Below are 17,846 nucleotides of genomic sequence, written 5' to 3'. Positions count from 1 at the left end.
CCCCCCCCCCTTTTGCAGTCGCGTGGTTGGGCCGCACGTTGTCCTGCCAGTACATATCATAGTAGCCAGAGTATAAATTTTCACTGACACTTTGTTTGCTGATGTTAAACTGCTGGACGCCGGATCGAAACGGGCGAAAAGAGATTATAAATTGATGGCATATGGGTCGTGTGGCCTTCAAGGCAGCAGCGCGGACGCTGGGGATGGCGCATGGCGCCTGCGACGCGAGGGATAGGCCATCCCGTCAAGCAGCTGTGTGCAGCCGGCGGCCCGCCCCATGAGTCAATTCGAGGAACATTTGCTCTGGGCAGGCCTCCGTAACTTAGAGTACGAACAAGCGTAGTAAATGAAGTGGTCAGCCGGCTCAAATGCAAGGTTTCATAAAAAAAATCGCCATAAATAAAGTACACATTGCGGCAAATTCCAGTTTTGGTATTTCATTAAAGATAGAATGAGATACATTTCGGCACGTGTTTCGCTGGGATCCAGGATGGTTGGCTACCTTGGCCTTGAACTGGAGCAGCGACGTGCCCTCATGGCGGTCATAATTACGTCCAAAACCGTGAACTTGCAGAGTCCAAAAGATAAATAAAACATACTGCATATATTTCAAGCATGTATCCTTAGTCGAAACTAGGATTATTGCGGTATCTCAACTGGAATTATTACATAAAATTACATTACAGAAAAAAATAGAATACTGTAGTGCATTTCAAACAATGATTCTGCCACAACAATAATAATAAAAATATATTGAGAAAGCTAAGCAGCAAAACTTATTAAAATCAATTTCACACATTTCACTTCTTCTTATGTTTTAAAACTTGATGGCAAATGTAATCGCCACTAGTTTCAAATGTTTCATTGCACAGTACACAATGATGTTTCTTCCGCTCTGGTGCTATTATAGGTTCAGTTACACCTGCTCTATGTTTAAGAGCATTGTGGCATATTAAACCACCTTTAGAAGTAAAATTTTCATTACATATTTTGCAATGATGTGATGGTCCTTTTTTCGGCTGATGAACTTCCATGTGTTCTCTTAAAGCTCGAGTTCCTTTGAACATAATAAGACAAATGACGCATTTCCTCTCCTTGTCATCATCCTCTGGTGCGTTCTTGTCTTTGCCATCTTTATCTTTGGGACCTTTACAATTTTTAACATGGTCATCATAAGAGACCCAATGTTTATAAACCATTTTACAATGAGGGCATTGACGTTTCAGTGCCTCCTCCTTTTCTTGCTTAGCAGATTGAAGCTGGAATGAAAATAAAAGGTGAGCTCATTCGAGGGACAAAGCTATCCATGAAGAATGTACATTCAGGAAAAATACTCACGAGCACAGACAAATCTGCCTTTTTGATAATTTTCTTCTTGTTAATTTCTGGTTCTTCCTCATCAGAAGAAGATGAAGAGGATGAAGTGGGAGATTTAGATCTGGTCTGTGCAGTTTTAAATTCTGGGTCATCTGGATCATCGCCACCGTTGAAGTCTCCATCATCATCACTGCTGTCTACAATTTTTCTACGAGGGCATGTCCCTGTACTACTTCGAGTAAGGCTGAAATAAATTAAAAATTAGTGATAACCCTCCTAGATTTTAAATTATTCCTGAAACCGCCTGAACCTAGACGTTCAAAAACACTTACCGTTTTGGCTGGTTCTCAGGAGTTTTGGGTGTCTCACCACTTCGGAGAGCCCGTCCCCTTTTGCTTGTCCCACCACGAACACTTCCTCCTCTTCGCTTGCGACCTCTACCCCCACGCGTCGACACGTTTTTGCTAAAGGAAGAGGAAGAGTCATCATCTAATGATTTCCTCTTCTCCTCATCAGAGGAAGTGTCATCTTTTTTCTTCTCAGAAGAATTCCCCTCTTCAGATGACTTTTTCTTCTCCTCAGGATTCTCCCCTCCCGAGGAACTTTTGTTCTGTTTCATGGTCTCTTCAGATTTCCTGCTGTCCTCACCTGACGAGTCTGATTCTGTTACTACCTGATTAATTAAATCATCAATAGACTTATCTAAGTCTTCCTCAGGATTCTCTTCTTTGACAGATCTTACTAGGGGATTTATTGGAGACTTCAGTACTTCTTTTTTAATTTCAATGCCTATGTCGTTTTCAATATCCACTTTTTCGCTTTTTATTTTTATCTTCCCAAGAGGACTTACAGAAGATGGAAGGGAAGCAGACAGATCATCAATAAGAATGGGATTGCCAAAGGGCACCCAAAGAAACGGATCAACTGCATCAGTTAACTTGGAAGTTGATGAGACATCAGACTCAGACTCCACAGGCTCAGATTTAATCTTCACTAACCCTCCAATCTAAAAAGCAAAATTAAAGTTGAAAACACATGTTGTGACGGCAGATTACTGTTAAAAGAAAACACATTCTCACCTGCTTTGCTTCAATTTCACGGCACTTTCTCTTGAATAGATAGAATTCATTTACCTTCGTCTTACAGAATGAACAAAGAGTTTTCCTCACATCAGAAACTGAAACCTGAAAATACAAATGCATTAATAGAAATCCAGATTAGAATAAAACAATGGTTAATATCGAAAGTAGAGAAGGCATTTCTAACAGTTATGTTTAAGGAGAAGCTGATTTTTTCAGGAAGTTGTTCAAAATTTTCCTCATCAAAAATCTTGATGTTGTCACTTCTGCTTAGGCAAAGTCGACACAACTCCTGTCGACTCATATCTCAGATCTGCAACAAACAAAAGTCACAACCCAGTGAATTAGGATAGTGGATTAGAGAGTAGTAGTGAAAGCGCTGATCTAGAGAAACTGAAAGTCCCGGTAACCAAATGAAAACATATGTCAATGCTGACCCGATACAACATAAACAATCACAGCTACGCTCTCTAACCTTAAATCCCGCTAAAAAGTGGAATAGTGCGCCAATTAAATGAAATAAAGGCATGTGAGCATCAAGGTTCAGAAAAGTGCAGCAATGCAGATAGAATTGAGCGCGAAAAGCGTGGTGCAGGTGGTATTTTTCATCGGATCAAGAAACGTAAACACAGCACGATAACAAAATTCTCACATGCACATTAACCATGACAAATGCACTAAGTCGATAGTTTCAATGCAGACAAATGATGTTTGAAAAGAGCGAGTTCAAATTACCTTTTTTCCGAAACTTTATTCCACGGCACTAACGGTACCTGACCTATTCAAACCTGTTGTTGCCTGATGGTGGCCGATCGTCTTTTGTGAGAGCACATGGAAAATCAAAGCGCATGCGCCCACCAGCGCCATGACACCCGTACCGTCTCTCATTTGTTTTGTTGTGGAGGTTGTGGAACGGGGAACGGGGAACGGCTGCATGATGTTGACAGCCCAGATCTTGAAGTAATGCATTAGTTGAAGTTGTTTATTTAGCGGTATTATTTGGTCGCAATCTTGAGAAAACAACGCTCAATATTATTTCCCCAACAAGCAACTTACTTCAAATCTTTTCGAAATGGTCCACCATCTAATAAAACGAGTGTTTCATTGGGGGCCTCTGGCCGCACTATGTAAGTAAATGCTATACAATCATAATGTTGTCATTGATAATTGTTGAAGATTAATCTCGAAGTCCTGTAACTTTAACTTGATTTTCTTTTTAGGCATCATCAAATGCATTACATTTATGACAATGCACTGCTGTAGTATGTGGTGGCCTGCTTCCCAGTCCTGGGGTGGAACTGTCAATAGTGGAGTATTTCTGAGCTGCAGCCTTCTCACCATTTATAATTTCCTCAGTGCCATGATGGAAGGGCCAGGCTTCCTCCCCTACAAGTGGCGGCCCAAAGTTGAAGATGATGAGCAGTTTTTACAATACTGTGAATCATGTCAGGGTTTCAAGGCTCCCAGAGCGCATCACTGTAGAAAGTGTAGGCGTTGTGTAGCTAAAATGGACCACCATTGTCCGTGGATCAATTGCTGTGTGGGTCATGTAAATCATGGCCATTTTACAGCATTTCTATTTTGGGCAGTTGTTGGATGTTTCCAGTCAACCATAATTTTAAGTTGTTCATTGTATCGTGGCATTAATCGAGTCTGGTATATGTACTACGGCACAGGTAAAGAGCCTCGAGTTTATCTTAGTGCTAATACTTTATTTTTTTGTATTTTTGCCCTAGGGCTCTCTGTGGGAGTTGTTTTAGCTGTTGGAATGCTACTCTATTTTCAAGTTCGGGCTATTCTTCGAAATCAGACAGGTGTCGAGGATTGGATTGTAGAGAAAGCTCATTACCGTCGTCTGGATTCCCAGGACAAGTTTGTGTTTCCTTATGATTTGGGATGGAAGAAAAACTGGAGTCAAGTAATAAATTGGTCTTTTGAGCCAGTTGGTGATGGTATAATATGGCATGTTCGAGATGGATGTGATCAATTTACCCTCACTAAAGAGCAGCAGGCCCAGAAAAGGGAGAAAAGAGACCGCACAAGGCTGTACACAGTCATTCATCGGTATTCTGGTTGGCATCTTCCTTTTGTTAATGGGTGGGGAGCTTTATGCCATGTACCATGTACAGACGAAGTGCGTATCAAATTGAATGTTGGTGATAATGTAATGGTTACTAGATGGAGAAAGTATTGGCTTTTTGGTGAGAAGCACGGCTCAGAAAAGAAACTCAGAGGCTGGTTCCCAAGGTCTTGTGTGATAGAGGTTGATGGTAGTGAAGACTGGAAATCCAAGCAAAGTTAATCAATAGTTTAGACAACTATTTTTTTCTTTCACTGATAGCCTAGTGAACAATGATTGTAATCTGTGATCAACTGATACTCTTGTTTGTTTGCCTTCCTACACAAGGTATGGAATGGGAAAATATTAATAGGGTAATAAATACATTCAGAAAACAACATTAAAATTTGACCTGCATTGTTTTGACATTTAGGGGTACTGCTTTTAAATGTGTTCCTTTCAGTTAAAAGGTAAAAAATAATATTCTCTAGTGTTGAAGTAAGACATGGTAAAAATATATTCTGTATTAAAGTACTTACCCGAAGAAAAAGAAAATGGATTTCTAGAAATCTGACAAGAAATCGGCGTGAGTTATCGTGTTCTTCCGTTTCATTCTTTCATGTTCTGGCCTTGTTTATTTATTTCTAGTCAAAAAATAATAATTTAAAAAGTACATCTGCTGAGTGAAGCACGTTACTCTATTGTGAGGTGTATTTTCTAACAGATCTCTTAAGTTGCATTTAATTGGTTTTATTGCCTTAACTCAGCTTGTTCTAGTGTGTTTTGGAATCATTTAAAATAATTATAAGCCCACTCGCTTTGTAAGTGAAGTGAAATTGTTAGGAGTCAATTTTCTGTACATTTATCTTTTTATTTTGAAGCCAGGATAATTTTGTTTTATAGAATTTTGCCTTCATGGGAAGTTGTCAATTAGATTCTAAAATCCATGAGCTATATTATATTGTCTTAAAGCATCAGTTGTTGTCTCACTGAACTTGTTCTCTTAAACCCCTTCCTAATAACAATAATCAAGCCAAATGCTTTATCTCTAAGAACTTTTATTTCTAGAAACATAAATTTTCAGCGTTTTATGGAACATTTTAAACTATGTCCTCTTCTTGAAACATTAACTTCTGAAGTATTGGAATGTGTCTTGTTTCTTGTTATCTGTGGCAAAGACTAGAAATGATGAAAACTTAAAGCTAGCATTTTAAATATTATCTATAACCTTGATATAATTGAGAACTATCACAAAAAAGGAAAAAGAAAGCATCACAATTTGCAATAAATGCTCTTATAATACACATCTTCATTAATCTTTAACCATATCACGGCTGCTATACTTGATAAACTGATTAACAAGCTAATAAATTAAAGTGGTAACTTTGATAAACTGAACATCAATGTTGCAAAGCATATCCATTAGAGTGTTAAGTGCTACAATTTTGGGGCGAAAGATGAAAACAGGCTGACGAAGAAGGAAGAATTACGTGAGGGGCCATTGCCTTGAAGATCCTGGATGCTGGCATCCTGACTTTGCACGGACAAAATTAGATGGGCGATCAGAACCATAAGATAGATAGACATTGGAGATATCGGGCTGCATAGGCTGTCAACACAAGTGATGAAATCATTAAGTAAACTGGTAAAGAAAATGAGTAACAGAAAATATAGGAAAAAAAGACACTATCCCAGTTCTGCCATCTTTTCTAACACTGACCCGAGGGAATAATATAGAAGACGAGATAGACGTTTCGGTAAGGAAAGAATTGAGAATTACTGTAATTAATAATAGGCCGACCAATACTTTGAGTATTGCTCTGATACTTTGAGTATTGGTCTTAATGAATTTATAGTATTGTCGGTTATATTGTCTTTATTAGTGTTTTGTTTCAAAAGAATACCAGAAATTCTGACCGGGAGGCTGCACCCAGACTTGCTGTGTAGCTGATGTCTTTTTGCAGAGACTAAGATAGGTTAAAAATAAATTTGAAATGGAATTTCTCACCTCTCGGCTAATAGTTTGACTGTTTAGTGCTAGCTGCTTCCTCATATTATTTCCAGTATAGGCTACACATTTCAGCTGCCACTCTCCTATGTCCTCATTCCAATGGGAATATCTTTCAATCATATCCTGAAGGAACACAAACTGATATAAGTGGTCCATTGGGTTGATGAAAGCAATTGTTAAGAAAAATTTCTGCTTTTTATAAAGAGTTAAAATAAGTTACTGAAAAAACTAAACTAAAATTGTTTAGTGCAAAGAATTGGCAGCAACATAACTTACTTGGTATTCACGTGGAATGAAACTATTTTGAATATATTCCTGTAAAGCAAGTTCCTTTGTCAGCATGCGAACAGAATCCAGCAAGCCTTCCATTTCTCTCTGATGTTCTTGACCTAAGTCAGCCAGCTCAGATTTTGCTGACAGAAGCATTGATGTGACTTTCCTCAGCTTTTTGCCTTTGCCAGCACATTCATCCTGCAAACTTGAGTACCTTTCCTCAATGTCAATTCTTTCAGCCTAAAATAGAAATTTATAAACAAAATGTTTAGTAATTGCAGAGGCACAGGGTATTTAAAAAAATATTCAATCCATACTTCTTTGCGTTGCAGTTCTTGTTGCAGTTGTTGTTCTTGAGACATCGTTTGCTCTAGTTCCTGGGCAGATTGCAAAAGAAGCTGACCTTGTAAATCAGCTTTTTCGAGAAGGTTCTCTCCTCCAACAAGAATTTTCCTTTCAAGACTTTGCAATTTTTCTCTCAAAGCCTCTTGTTCACTCCTTTAAAATTGGTAAATAGCATTAAAATACCTATTTTCACAGACATCAATACAAAATGGAAAATGATCCTCTATTATACCCTACTTGATAGCCCTTACCTAGCCTTGCACAATTCTGCTTCTTCTTGCTCAGCTATTCGCTTCAATTCTTTCTCCATCTCATTTTCTTGAGGTTCCTCCTCATTCCAGTCCTCTAGGTTTCTTCCATCTTGAGCAGCAGCCTGAATTCAGAATTATTTCAGGCTGTAAAACGATTAAAAATATAATGTGTGATTTGTCATCAAAACAAAAGTTAGCTTACCTCAGCATCAGCCAACTGATCCATAAGGAGTACAGTAGGTCCTGAGCCTGAACTGCGTTTTTTGCGTTCTTTTTTCTCTGTTTTTCCGCCTTCTTCCTCTCCATTGGAAGATTCTGCCTCCGATTCTGAACCCTCAGACACTTGTGAGGAAAAGGTAGAAAATGTTTCAATTAGGCACAAACAAATGATTTTAACCAATAAAATGCTGGATCCACAAATTATCTTGTAATTTCCTAGATTTTCTCTATTTTCCTTTACTTTCTTACCAATTCCAGCTTCTCGGTCTTCAAGCTGACGCCGGAGAGTTTCAATTTCAGTTTGAAATTTACGAAGTAAAGCATCTTTGGGATCCTCATTGACACGAACACGGTTCTTAATGTTTTTAGCACGATTGGCATAGCGGAGTGTACTAATTGTTTCGTCATAGTTGTAGTCGGCAGGTCCAATGTTTGCACACTACAAGTGAATACAGAATCAATTCTAGGCAATATTAACTTTCCCTATTGGTGGAAATTTTATTGAATTTTTCTATACATACCATCACAGTTTTAGAATTTCCTCCAAGGGAGTCTTGAAGTAGTCTTGTTAGTTTAGAATTCCTGTAAGGTATGTGTGTACTTTTGCCATCGACTAATGCTGAAATAACGTTTCCCAGGGTAGACAAGGATAGATTTATCTTTGTAGCCTCCTTGAACCTCTGCCCTGTTGCTCCAGTTTTACTCTGTCGTTCTGATCCCTAAATAATTAATTAGATTAATATGAAAATGGATTGGGTTTTTGTCTAATGATCATAATAAATGGTTCTTACTGCTAAATCAACAAGGTGAAGGCGTCCAACTCTGACGTGTTGTTCTGCTTCCCCAGCAGTTGTTGATTCAATAGTGGTAGAGTATATAGCATGGGAACGAGAGCTCTCAACATTCATAGCTGTAGCCCCAACAACTCCTGAAGGCAACAAATGTGAAGAAAATTAAGTATTACTTTCACTTAAAATAAATTTATGTTTGTATTTAATATTGGTATTCATATCGTACGATTTTTGTTGCCAAGGGTCATAATACGTAACATATCTTCATGATTGTTGACAATGTACGAGGATAAATCCTTCACATAAACTCCAATATCTGGTCTTTCTTTGACTTCTAGACGAGCACGTTGGTCCTTCCCTAGAAGATCACGAACTTCTTCATTGTAAATCTCATAGTAAGATACTCGTACAAGGAACCTAAAGAAGACAAAAATATGTTGCAAAATTAAATAAATTTGTTTGTTAAAAAAAGACAGACTGTCTTTCAACTGAGATGCTGTTTTTCTTACTTGGTATCCTCTTTAGCTTGAGCTATATGGCTAAATATGTGTATGAATGAGTTGGGAATTATTCCCCTAAGAGCTGGGTCACTGTGCAGTCCCTCCATAGTATAAGTTTTGCCAGTGCCAGTTTGTCCATAAACCAGAATTGTACCATTGTACCCTGCAAGGGTTTTGTTCACAATTGGAGCAGCAACTCTGTTGTAAACATCAAGCTGCACAGAGAAAAAGAATAATAATTGAGGAAAACACCCCAAAGCACATTGGGCAGCTGCTACGCAAAGTTTGCCAAGTCAAACTCACATCATCAAATGTATCAATGAAAAATTTACTATTTTGAGAAACCCATGAAGGACTGATACACCTCGCATAATTTGTTGTTGTTGTTGCCATACTAGGTTAATTTTTACCAACTGTTGAGTTTATATTTTAGTTTGAGACAACTAAAAATTATTCAATTTCATGTAGCTTTACAAAAGTAAAAACAAATGTTTGGAGGAGGGTAAAGTAGTTTCATTTAAGATTAAACCACTTCAAGAGCTTGCGTTGGTTCTACAAAAAGGAAACAAAAGTGTTCTACCAATTACTGCTACTGGTTGAAAAAGTTGTTGCTTAGATACGTGAATTGTTGAGTTGACAATGCACATTATAGTTTAATGATATAAACACAAAAAATTATTCTCAAAAGCAATTACTACTGAAAATACTTCTAAAGAAAAAAAACTGAGTACTTATGATAATCGTAGGAATTAAAAATTTTATTATTATGAATACAAATTGCATTCAATTAATAGAATGAGAATTTGCTAACCTGTGTTGAATCTGTGTCAAACACAGTATCAAAGGTGAAAACCTTTGGTGGTTCTTCTGCTGGTGCTTGAGGATTGGTAACAGATATCGAATTGCATGACGAATCTACAGATGTAATTTGACGGCAGCCACTCAGAGTCTCCTGTTCAGCTAGTGGTCTCACTCGTAGTACAACACGTACATTTTCAACCTCTCCTACACCGGCTAAATCCTGAAAAATAAAAAGAATTTGTGACATTGAGAAAGAAGAACACTAAAATCTCAGATCCTGATTATTATGGGCTCTAATTACAGGGCTACCATAAAAAATAATAACTGATACAATTTTGTCAAGTGAAGTTTTTCACGAGAAATAGATGAAAGGAACTAATTTGAGAATACATCAAACGTGTTACGGTTAACAAAACAGAAAAAAACAGGATAAACAAAATAAAACATTAATTCAGTCATATCACGAAACATGTAAAGATACTAGAGTCCCTCTTTTGCAGTGTGATAACAAATATGAAATACAGTTCACCTCGACACTTACTGATTGACTAGCACTCGTCATATTTTCTGACTAAGTTCCTGATGACGAATTACATTTGATGAAGGATGAAGGGGCGTAAAGGGGCGGGGTACCGGACTACTACTGCTACTGCTAAAAGTTTGTTTTGTGTTTGTTTGTTTGTTTGTTTGATCTTCTTCTTGGCTTCTTCGTTCGTTGAGAATTGCTTAGTATGAAAAACTTTACAGTCGGTACAACCGCACATCTCTATCTAAAACATCCATGGACGTCAACAAACAAATAAGCAGACATTCCAGCGCGCTGAATTGAGTACACATTTCTTGCATTTCTGAAGAAGGTTCTTTGAGTGTTATTTGAAAATAATAATAATAAAAAAGGCTTTTATTGATTCATTGGAGTATATTTACATCACTGTGTCAATATGGTAAAGAAAAAATATGCTTTTTTTTAAAAATGTTTAGTGCATCCTTCATAACACTATTATAGAGTATCTTTAGAATATTTCAGTGTTTTGGAACAATTTTTTAATGTATGAGATGTTTAACCTTTTAAAACCAGATTCTGTCTCGATTGAAACCTGCTGTTGGCTCCAAGTCTAATAATACTACATCAACTGCAAACAATCAGAAGAATCTTCCAAAGCTGGAAGACTTTTTAATTGCTAGAGATTACACAGGGGCTCTCACGTTGTTAGAGGTTTGTGATCTGCTGTGAGATTTATTGAGTTGAATCTGACATACATTTACCTTGCCTACTCTAGTTCCCTTCTTAAAATCAATAATAATTGGTTGTTTTAGTTCAGTCAAGGCTCTGGGAAGAGCGATGCAGACAGTGAAAGGTGGATTGGATATTGTTCATTTCACCTTGGAGATTACAAACGTTCAATGTCAATCTTTGAAAAGCTGTCTAATAAGAGTGACACTCCTGATGATGTATGGGTGAACTTAGCTTGTTGTCAATTCTACCTTGGCTTGTATCCAGAGGGAGTAGAGGTAACTTTAGTAGAAGACATATCTCTAATGATTCAAATGTCAGTGCTTTTACATTTATTAGAGTCTTGTTTTTGATGTTCTAATAGATTCTCAAAAATGCCAAGGATTGTGCTTTGAAGACTCGCCTTCTATTTCATTTGTCTCACAAAACGGGTGCCGAGGAAAAGCTTTTGGAGTACCATCATCAGTTGAGAGACGTAACTGAGGATCAACTTAGTCTTGCTGCAATCCATTATTTACGTGCACATTATCAAGAAGCTATTGACATATATAAAAGAATTTTACTTGATAACAGGTAAATTGCCATCACTTTATTTTTTGCTGTTAAAATTGTAGGGGAAGAAAGATTTAATCTAACTCTCGCTTCATAGGGATTTCTTGGCACTGAATGTGTATGTTGCTCTTTGCTACTACAAATTAGATTATTATGATGCTTCACAAGAAGTATTGTCAGTGTACTTGCAACATTATCCTGATTCAGCAATTGCTATAAACTTGAAAGCTTGTAACCATTTTCGCCTGTATAATGGGAAAGCTGCTGAAAATGAGATTAAGTCTCTTATGGTATGTCTAGGCTGTCAAAAGTGTTACAACTACAAGACTTCAAATAGACATTGAAGGTCTATTCAATGTTGTTGAACTATACTTCTTGCTCCAATTTTATACTTAAGCCTCTTTTTCTTTTCTTCTTAGGACCAAAGTTCATCCTCTTTCATATTTGGCAATGATCTAATTCGTCATAATATGGTGGTATTTAGGAGTGGTGAAAGTGCTTTGCAAGTATTACCTCCTCTTGTGGATGTAATACCAGAAGCAAGGCTTAATCTAGTTATCTATTATTTAAAACAGGTGGAGTGGAATGTTCCTTTTTTTGACATTACCTATTAACTGTGGATTTTACTCAAGGAAGGTGAAATTTTTGTTTTGACCGTAGGATGAGGTCCGTGAAGCTTATCAGCTTATTAAAGACCTTGAGCCTGCTGTCCCCGCAGAATATAATTTGAAAGGTGTTGTTAATGCCTCTATGGGCCAAGAAACGGGATCTGTAAGTACTAACTTGTTGGTAAAAATGGTTTTTAGAATTTTTTGCTTTTATGTTTCTCATGTACACTTTTTTAATCAATTTTCTCTTTGTAATATCTAGCGGGAACATATAAAGTTTGCTCAGCAGTATTTTGAACTTGTTGGCTCAAGTGAAAGTGAATGTGACACAATACCTGGGCGGCAGTGTATGGCAAGCTGTTACTTTCTCATGCGTCAGTTCAGTGAAGTGCTTCTTTACCTCACATCTATAAAAAGCTATTTTTATACAGATGATACATTTAATTTCAACTATGCACAGGTAAGAATTCGATCCTTTGACTTAAATTACTTGCTCACTATTATAATAAATATTGGACAATAAACTAGAAATGGCTGTTTGTGTTTTGTTTTTTTTTTAAATTGTACAGGCAAAGTGTGCTGTGGGTAACTTTAAAGAAGCAGAGGAAGCATTTCTGCTAATTCAAAATGAGAAGATCCGCAGTGATTATACCTACATTAGTCACCTTGCTCGATGCTGTAAGATGTCATAAAATCTATTTAGTTCTTATAACAAAATCAGTTCTCTCTTACACTGTATCATCGATTACTTTTTTCCAGATATGATGAATGGAAAGCCTCAAATGGCTTGGGAACTTTATCTCAGATTAGAGACCTCAGCAGAGTCATTCAATCTTTTACAGCTGATTGCCAATGACTGCTACCGCCTAGGCCACTTTTGGTTCTCAGCCAAAGCTTTTGATATGCTTGAAAGACTTGATCCCAGCCCTGAACACTGGGAAGGCAAAAGAGGAGCTTGTGTGGGAGCTTTTCAAATGGTTATTGCTGGGAGACAACCAAAGTAGGTGATATTCTATTACTTTTTCACAATCTTTCAGTAGCCTTTCTTCAAATTAACACTGTTTTATGATCTTTTGCAATTGAAATGTATTGCAGGGAATTGCTGACCGACGTTATTAGTCTTCTCAGAAACACAGCTAACTCTCAGGTTGAAATGATCATTCGAACTATGAAACGATGGGCAAAAGAAAACAGAATCAATGTGTAGTTTGGTAAATCAACAACTTTCAGCTTGCACAAAATTTGACAAAGCTGACTAATAGTACACATTTTTTGTAATATTTAGTAGTCTCATACAATCACTCGCTCCCATCTTCACTCATTTTTCGGGGGACTTCTGTGTTATTTGAAAATTATTCTAGTCAAATATTCTAGTCATTCATATCCACAGGTTGCTCCAGCATACCTCAAAGAATTAAAATTTGTTAACACATATTTTTCCTTTTTACTTTATCAAACAGCTCCCAAGAGCAATGATCCATAGGAGGGGCATTATACAATTTTCGGCAATAGCTGATGGGTTGTGGAGAAGATTTGGATAGAATAAATAATTTGAGAATGATACGTTGTTTTTTTGTGTTTTTTTTTAATTAGAAGGAATGTTATGAGTATTTTAAGTTACTGTATTTGAATTAAAAATAGGTCATAGAAATTAAACAGTAGAAGTTATATTAAGGGATGTTCAGTTGATTCCCAGATTTCTTGTTGTTAGAAATATCTATTCCCATCGACCATATCAGTGGTTGATCTGTCTTTATTTTAATGACTGGATCATTACTATAAGTATTTGAAGAACTGATGAGACCTCCGAATTTCATTTCTGTGTTATCTGGAAACAGTCATAGATTAACATTTTGCATGAGGCACCCAGTAAACACGAAACCGTCACAAAAAGGTCAATAGCATAAATGTGACGTCAAAGTAATTTTCAATAAATATTGACTATTTAATGACTAATTTAGCCATATTGAAATCAATATGACATCCTCATGACTTTTTCGTATTCATTGGGCATATGCTTATGGTTGGATAACTTTTAATCTGATGTGTACCAAGATTCCACTTGAGCCCGGAGGTTGTCACTCTTGATGGAGCTCCAACAGGTATTAGCCCAATCCATCTGTCATGTGACAAAATATCTCTGCTCTTTAGGCCTGATACATAGATTTCATGACTACCAGGCCTTAAAAGCCATGTAGCACTGCATGATGATAGCAAAACAATACGTTCTTCATGGGTATGGAGTGTGTTCAGCTGTGATAATATTTGGTCAAGGCGACCACTCACCTCACAAATTGCTATTATAAGATTTGCCTGAAAATATTTCAGAAAACACTTCAAGTAGGAAAGCAATATCAATCCTCATTATCATCATAAACTTACTGCTTGTTTTTCTTTTGCACATTTAACAGCCTTGGAAAAATCAGTCAAATCTTGATCTGGGGTTGATTCAAAACAAACAGATTTTTCTTTAAGTGTTATCATGGTATCGGGTCTTATGGAGTCAAAATCACCAGTTATCAAGTCTGGAAGACCCAAATTGCTAACACCACATGCTCCGGAGGCCTCCAGCCAATCTAACCACCGGTCTGTCCCCCCATCAACTGTAATGCGATACACAGCTGGAAAGATTACACACTATTAATAACTGGTTGGAATTGCCCAAAATTTGTTACGGGAAAGGTAAGGGAATAACCATTATTCCAAAGATGCACCATTACTTCTTTCTTGATTGAAATGGGTTGATTAAGAATTACCAAAGTAAATGGTTCTCTGTACTCTGTCCCAAGAAAAGACAGTGGTTCCCAAAGTGTAGAGCAATCCATATCCTGCAATCCAGAAATACATAGATTCTTAAAGCAGACCTTGAACTCAGCATACTCAGAGAAAATTTCACAACATTTCAAGCATTTGTGATAGATCTCTGAAAGGAAACCAAAATAGCATGGGGGAATTACCAAAAATATTCCTGAAATGATATCAACAGTGAGAGACTCTCTTGGTAATCTCAGTCAAACTTAACATAAAAGAATCTATATTGCGTTATCTTTGACAGTACAGTCACATGTCACTTCACAAGGTCTTATCCTGCGGTTCCTGTTGCTCTCTCTAGTTTTTTAAATTCCACTGTTGCCAGCTGTGTAGCGGGCTTTTTGTCTTGTTTTTGCGAGCAAACCATTTACCGAAAGGTACTTTGAAATACCGGACGCATGGAGAGATTTTCCCAGTGCGAAAAAATATCGGATGAAAGAAGGCACTTGTCAAAGCAGCAACCAGCTTTTGTTACTCTACATCTATTTCTTAAAGGAGAATTTAGGAAAGTCATATTGATCTGGCGCCACCCGGCCAACCGGCAGGGAAGTTGGGTGAGAAGGGGGGAGGGAAGGGGGAGGATGGCTTGGAAGCGTGAGTTGGATGGGAAACACCGAAGCGAGACCCCGTCCGTGTGTGAGAGAGAACGTGCTCTCTTCATTTGGTGTGCAGGTGATAGAAAGAGAAAGGACATCCGTCCGGGATAGGGTGGGGGGAAATTTGGAGGAAGGGTCCCAATCTCGCCATATTGGTGGTAACTGTGTAAAGCCCGTATCACACTGGCGCTGGCGGCGGCGCTGGCGCTGGCGTTGACGCTGGCGGCGGCCGCTGCGCCAATCACACTTGCTCGCTGCCGCTGCGGTTGGCGTTGGCGTGCACAGCCTTGCAGTGCTCACTTAAACGTGTTGACACGTTTTTTTTCGTTAGGAAAGGCGCCGATTGCTGTCTGCTATTTGTAAACACGTATGGTGGTAAACACAAAATAGTTGTCGAGTGAAGGATAAATTTCGACGAAATGGATAGAGTAAATCGCTACTATAATGATTATATAAACTACTTAAATAGAAGGAGAAGGGCTACTGCTATATTTGGCCTGATACTAATAGAGGAGTTGAGGAAGCGTTATCCAGAGAGAAGTGTGTGGATTCATCACTATATTGCTCGAAGAGATAGACTCGGTTGTCACAACACTCTTTTTCTAGAGCTGAGTACAGAAAATCCTGAGAAATACAGAAAGTGAGTAGACTGTGATTTGGAGTTAAGCCACATTGAATTTAAGTGGAAGAAGCCTTATTGTAGCTTTCTCAGGACTGCACAGAATATTGATTAACACACATGTGTATGCTTTTATAGGTGTTTACGAATGAGTCCAGAAATGTTCCAGTGGCTTGCTGACAAGATAAGGCCTCTTGTGGAAAAGCAGGACACACATCTGAGGCGTAGTATATCTGTGGAGCAGCGTCTCTCAATCACACTCCGACATTTAGCCACAGGTGATAATGACTATGGTGAAACTGAGGCATATCGTTTTGTATTCTTTTCCTGTACTACAATATTAATTTTGTAAAATGAAATGTTGCAGGAGAAACTCAGGAATCACTGCATTTCCAATTCAGAGTGGGTCAGAGTACCATATCCGGTATTATTAAAGAAGTTTGCGAGGCTCTGTACACGGTGCTGAAAGGTACATATCTGAGGTTTCCTGAATCCCATGAAGAATGGCAAAATATTGCCTTTGAATGTGGCAGCCGGTGGAACTTTTACAATTGCATAGGGGCAATGGATGGGAAGCACATCCTGATTGAGCCTCCTATCAAATCAGGGTCAACCTATTATAACTACAAATGTCAGTTCAGTATAGTTTTGCTGGCAATTGTGGATGCTGGGCTGAGATTTATCTATGTAGATGTTGGAACCAATGGCCGCATTGGAGATAAAGGAGTGTGGAATAAATGTTCCATGAAAACATATCTGGAGGAAAATTCTGGAAACATTCCTCCACCATGTCCGTTGCCTGGCTCAGAGAAAAACTTTCCCTTTGTAATTGTGGGGGATGAAGGTTTTGCTCTCTCAAGTAGAGTCATGATACCCTTTTCGAAAGAGCACTTGAGAGGAGAACGCACAAAAGCCAGAAGAATATTCAACTACAGGTAAAAATTCATGTCAATTTTAGAACTAAAACCAATGACTGTTGATTTTATGAAATGCTTTAACGCCACTGTCCCACTTTTTCAGACTGTCAAGGGTCCGTCGTTGTTCTGAAAATGCCTTTGGGCTCATTGTTAATCGCTTCCAAATTTTAAGAAGTGCCATGCGCTATGATCCTGATGCAGCACGTTCAGTAACGCTTGCAATATTATGTTTGCACAACTTGCTACGAACTGATGCTTTGGGAAGGAAGCTCTATTCACCCCCCGAAATGCTTGATAGGGAGGATGAGTTAACAGGTATTATTCACAGAGGAGGATGGCGTGAAGAAATGGGGAATGGCCTGCAGAACTTAGGTCATCAGGGTGGAAACCGCCATGCTGCAGAACCACTTCAATTGAGAGAAGATTGGGCGGATTATTTCAATGGTCCTGGGGCTGTGCCTTGGCAGGATCGAATGATAGCTATTCCAATATGAAAAGTACTAAAATTTAATAAGTGATGTAAAACAATTCTTAATATAACATAATGAATACAGCACAAAATCTTTAGTTTCATCTAAACCTTACATTAAAAAGTAAACAATAAGTCATTGGCACATTGAACTTTGGAAAATATGATTAAGTATCAATACTGAAGTCCAACTTAATGTACTCAATAATACAATATAACTAGAAATACACATTTGTACTTCAGATGAAGATAGATTATTAAAAATAAAGTACACTAGGCGATGCACTATAACAAAACAGAAAAACAAATGAGAACATAATATATCACAGGATAATGGCACACATAATACTTCAAAAACCCTGTAGCACCAATGACATATTATGTTCTCATCTGT

At 37.8% G+C, this 17,846-nt stretch overlaps 6 protein-coding genes across 8 annotated transcripts; 3 read left to right on the top strand and 3 right to left on the bottom strand.

The window, feature by feature from the left end:
- Positions 1 to 416: 416 nt before the first annotated feature.
- LOC113204355 (zinc finger protein 423-like) lies at positions 417 to 3,280 on the bottom strand. Of its 2 annotated transcripts, none has more exons than XM_026419523.2 (6): positions 3,132 to 3,280; positions 2,584 to 2,709; positions 2,397 to 2,501; positions 1,650 to 2,323; positions 1,339 to 1,561; positions 417 to 1,259 (listed from the first exon to the last, which is right to left on the bottom strand). In XM_026419523.2, the coding sequence occupies exons 2-6, from the start codon at positions 2,698 to 2,700 to the stop codon at positions 801 to 803; spliced, it is 1,578 nt and encodes a 525-aa protein (XP_026275308.1). In that variant the 5' UTR covers positions 2,701 to 2,709; positions 3,132 to 3,280; the 3' UTR covers positions 417 to 800. The 2 variants fall into 2 exon arrangements, with proteins under 2 accessions (XP_026275308.1, XP_026275316.1); XM_026419531.2 differs by lacking the exon at positions 3,132 to 3,280 and adding an exon at positions 2,872 to 3,032.
- Positions 3,281 to 3,294: 14 nt separating this feature from the next.
- On the top strand, positions 3,295 to 5,432 carry LOC113204378 (palmitoyltransferase ZDHHC6-like). The gene is made up of 2 exons (XM_026419557.2): positions 3,295 to 3,523; positions 3,617 to 5,432. The coding sequence occupies exons 1-2, from the start codon at positions 3,469 to 3,471 to the stop codon at positions 4,696 to 4,698; spliced, it is 1,137 nt and encodes a 378-aa protein (XP_026275342.1). The 5' UTR covers positions 3,295 to 3,468; the 3' UTR covers positions 4,699 to 5,432.
- Positions 5,433 to 5,493: 61 nt separating this feature from the next.
- LOC113204331 (kinesin-like protein KIF3A) lies at positions 5,494 to 10,350 on the bottom strand. Its single transcript, XM_026419494.2, has 13 exons — positions 10,188 to 10,350; positions 9,657 to 9,866; positions 8,855 to 9,060; positions 8,572 to 8,762; positions 8,346 to 8,482; positions 8,076 to 8,273; positions 7,804 to 7,993; positions 7,538 to 7,677; positions 7,336 to 7,457; positions 7,057 to 7,237; positions 6,743 to 6,979; positions 6,464 to 6,589; positions 5,494 to 6,064 (listed from the first exon to the last, which is right to left on the bottom strand). The coding sequence occupies exons 1-13, from the start codon at positions 10,206 to 10,208 to the stop codon at positions 5,942 to 5,944; spliced, it is 2,082 nt and encodes a 693-aa protein (XP_026275279.1). The 5' UTR covers positions 10,209 to 10,350; the 3' UTR covers positions 5,494 to 5,941.
- Positions 10,351 to 10,403: 53 nt separating this feature from the next.
- On the top strand, positions 10,404 to 13,603 carry LOC113204346 (intraflagellar transport protein 56). Its single transcript, XM_026419512.2, has 11 exons — positions 10,404 to 10,590; positions 10,725 to 10,862; positions 10,964 to 11,158; positions 11,245 to 11,453; positions 11,530 to 11,722; positions 11,852 to 12,007; positions 12,093 to 12,203; positions 12,303 to 12,500; positions 12,610 to 12,718; positions 12,800 to 13,040; positions 13,136 to 13,603. Exons 1-11 carry the CDS (start codon positions 10,588 to 10,590, stop codon positions 13,245 to 13,247), a joined length of 1,665 nt encoding a protein of 554 aa, XP_026275297.1. The 5' UTR covers positions 10,404 to 10,587; the 3' UTR covers positions 13,248 to 13,603.
- A 38-nt stretch (positions 13,604 to 13,641) lies between these two features.
- On the bottom strand, positions 13,642 to 15,362 carry LOC113204394 (thiamin pyrophosphokinase 1). Of its 2 annotated transcripts, none has more exons than XM_026419589.2 (5): positions 14,998 to 15,362; positions 14,761 to 14,868; positions 14,423 to 14,677; positions 14,092 to 14,353; positions 13,642 to 13,868 (listed from the first exon to the last, which is right to left on the bottom strand). In XM_026419589.2, exons 2-5 carry the CDS (start codon positions 14,863 to 14,865, stop codon positions 13,711 to 13,713), a joined length of 780 nt encoding a protein of 259 aa, XP_026275374.1. In that variant the 5' UTR covers positions 14,866 to 14,868; positions 14,998 to 15,362; the 3' UTR covers positions 13,642 to 13,710. The 2 variants fall into 2 exon arrangements, with proteins under 2 accessions (XP_026275374.1, XP_026275365.1); XM_026419580.2 differs by having other exon boundaries at positions 14,423 to 14,661; positions 14,736 to 14,868; positions 14,998 to 15,356.
- Positions 15,363 to 15,499: 137 nt separating this feature from the next.
- Positions 15,500 to 17,544, top strand: LOC113204371 (uncharacterized). Its single transcript, XM_026419543.2, has 4 exons — positions 15,500 to 16,087; positions 16,205 to 16,344; positions 16,434 to 17,001; positions 17,087 to 17,544. Exons 1-4 carry the CDS (start codon positions 15,867 to 15,869, stop codon positions 17,475 to 17,477), a joined length of 1,320 nt encoding a protein of 439 aa, XP_026275328.1. The 5' UTR covers positions 15,500 to 15,866; the 3' UTR covers positions 17,478 to 17,544.
- The last annotated feature ends 302 nt before the right edge of the window (positions 17,545 to 17,846 follow it).

The sequence above is a fragment of the Frankliniella occidentalis genome, unplaced genomic scaffold (assembly GCF_000697945.3).
Source record: "Frankliniella occidentalis isolate FOCC.00 unplaced genomic scaffold, Focc_3.1 Scaffold124, whole genome shotgun sequence".
Classification (NCBI taxonomy): domain Eukaryota; kingdom Metazoa; phylum Arthropoda; class Insecta; order Thysanoptera; family Thripidae; genus Frankliniella; species Frankliniella occidentalis.
Note: the sequence above shows the minus strand (reverse complement) of the source record. Positions and strands in the feature narration are given on the sequence as shown.